This window comes from Pteropus alecto, unplaced genomic scaffold (assembly GCF_000325575.1).
Source record: "Pteropus alecto unplaced genomic scaffold, ASM32557v1 scaffold65, whole genome shotgun sequence".
In the NCBI taxonomy this organism is placed as follows: Eukaryota; Metazoa; Chordata; class Mammalia; order Chiroptera; family Pteropodidae; genus Pteropus; species Pteropus alecto.
In genome coordinates this window covers 9,049,723-9,050,471 of record NW_006439191.1, presented here as the reverse complement: position 1 = coordinate 9,050,471, position 749 = coordinate 9,049,723, and the positions used below count along the sequence as shown (strand labels likewise).

General features: G+C 67.6%; 1 protein-coding gene across 1 annotated transcript in view; it reads right to left on the bottom strand.

Moving 5' to 3' along the window:
- The window catches only part of LOC107195956 (transport and Golgi organization protein 1 homolog), a 15,355-nt gene extending 15,192 nt beyond the window's left edge, over positions 1–163 (bottom strand). Inside the window, exon 1 of the mRNA XM_025049842.1 lies at positions 8–163. Within this exon, the coding sequence (XP_024905610.1) occupies positions 8–140 (133 nt within the window). The 5' untranslated portion in view covers positions 141–163. The remainder of the gene's footprint in view (positions 1–7) is intronic.
- Between the last annotated feature and the right edge of the window lie 586 nt (positions 164–749).

Below are 749 nucleotides of genomic sequence, written 5' to 3'. Positions count from 1 at the left end.
CACTCACTGCTGCATTCGTCGTCCGCGCACAGTTTGTGCTCGGAGAAGCGCCGGTTCGCGTCCGGCTCCGGGTGGCCCGGCACCCGCCAGGGCGGCCCGAGCAGCAGCAGCCAGAAGAGCAGCCCGGGCGCCGCAGCCATGTTGTGGTCGCCGCGGGGAGCCGGTGACGCGCCGGAGGCGGTGCGGGGGTGGGCGGAGTCGTCCCCGGCTGACACGTCAGCGCGGGCTGGCCAGGGATGCGGGGGTCCCGGAGGACGAGGACCGCGGCTCCGCTCCTCTCCCCGCTGCCTTGGCAACCGAAACTCTCTGTGGTCCCCGCCGCCCAATCGTCTGCCTTTGTCCCTGTCCCTCCGCGGTCGACCCGCCGCGCGATCCCATCCCTCGCGCTCCCCTCTCTGCGACCTCGGATCCCCTAACCTCGCAACATCCCACCAACAGGTCCTTCTGGCACCTCTTCGCAGCGTCTGGGGGCCGGTCTGGCCCAAACCAGCCAATCCGCACCCCCATTCTTGATTCGGTACCTCCTTTGCCGAACTGCCAAATGCCACCCACGGTTTGCCGCTGTTAGGGCCTGGTTCGAGGCTCCCTCTCCTTCAGACTCCCCGGGGTTCTTAGGGCCCCATCCCATGATCCCCTTGGGTTAGGAAGCGGGAGTGTGAGTGGAAAGGTGCGTTGGCGATGTGAATGAGAGCCGGCGCCGGCTTGTTCTTTTATTGAGCCCTGGGGGACAGAGGTGGGCAATGGGTCCC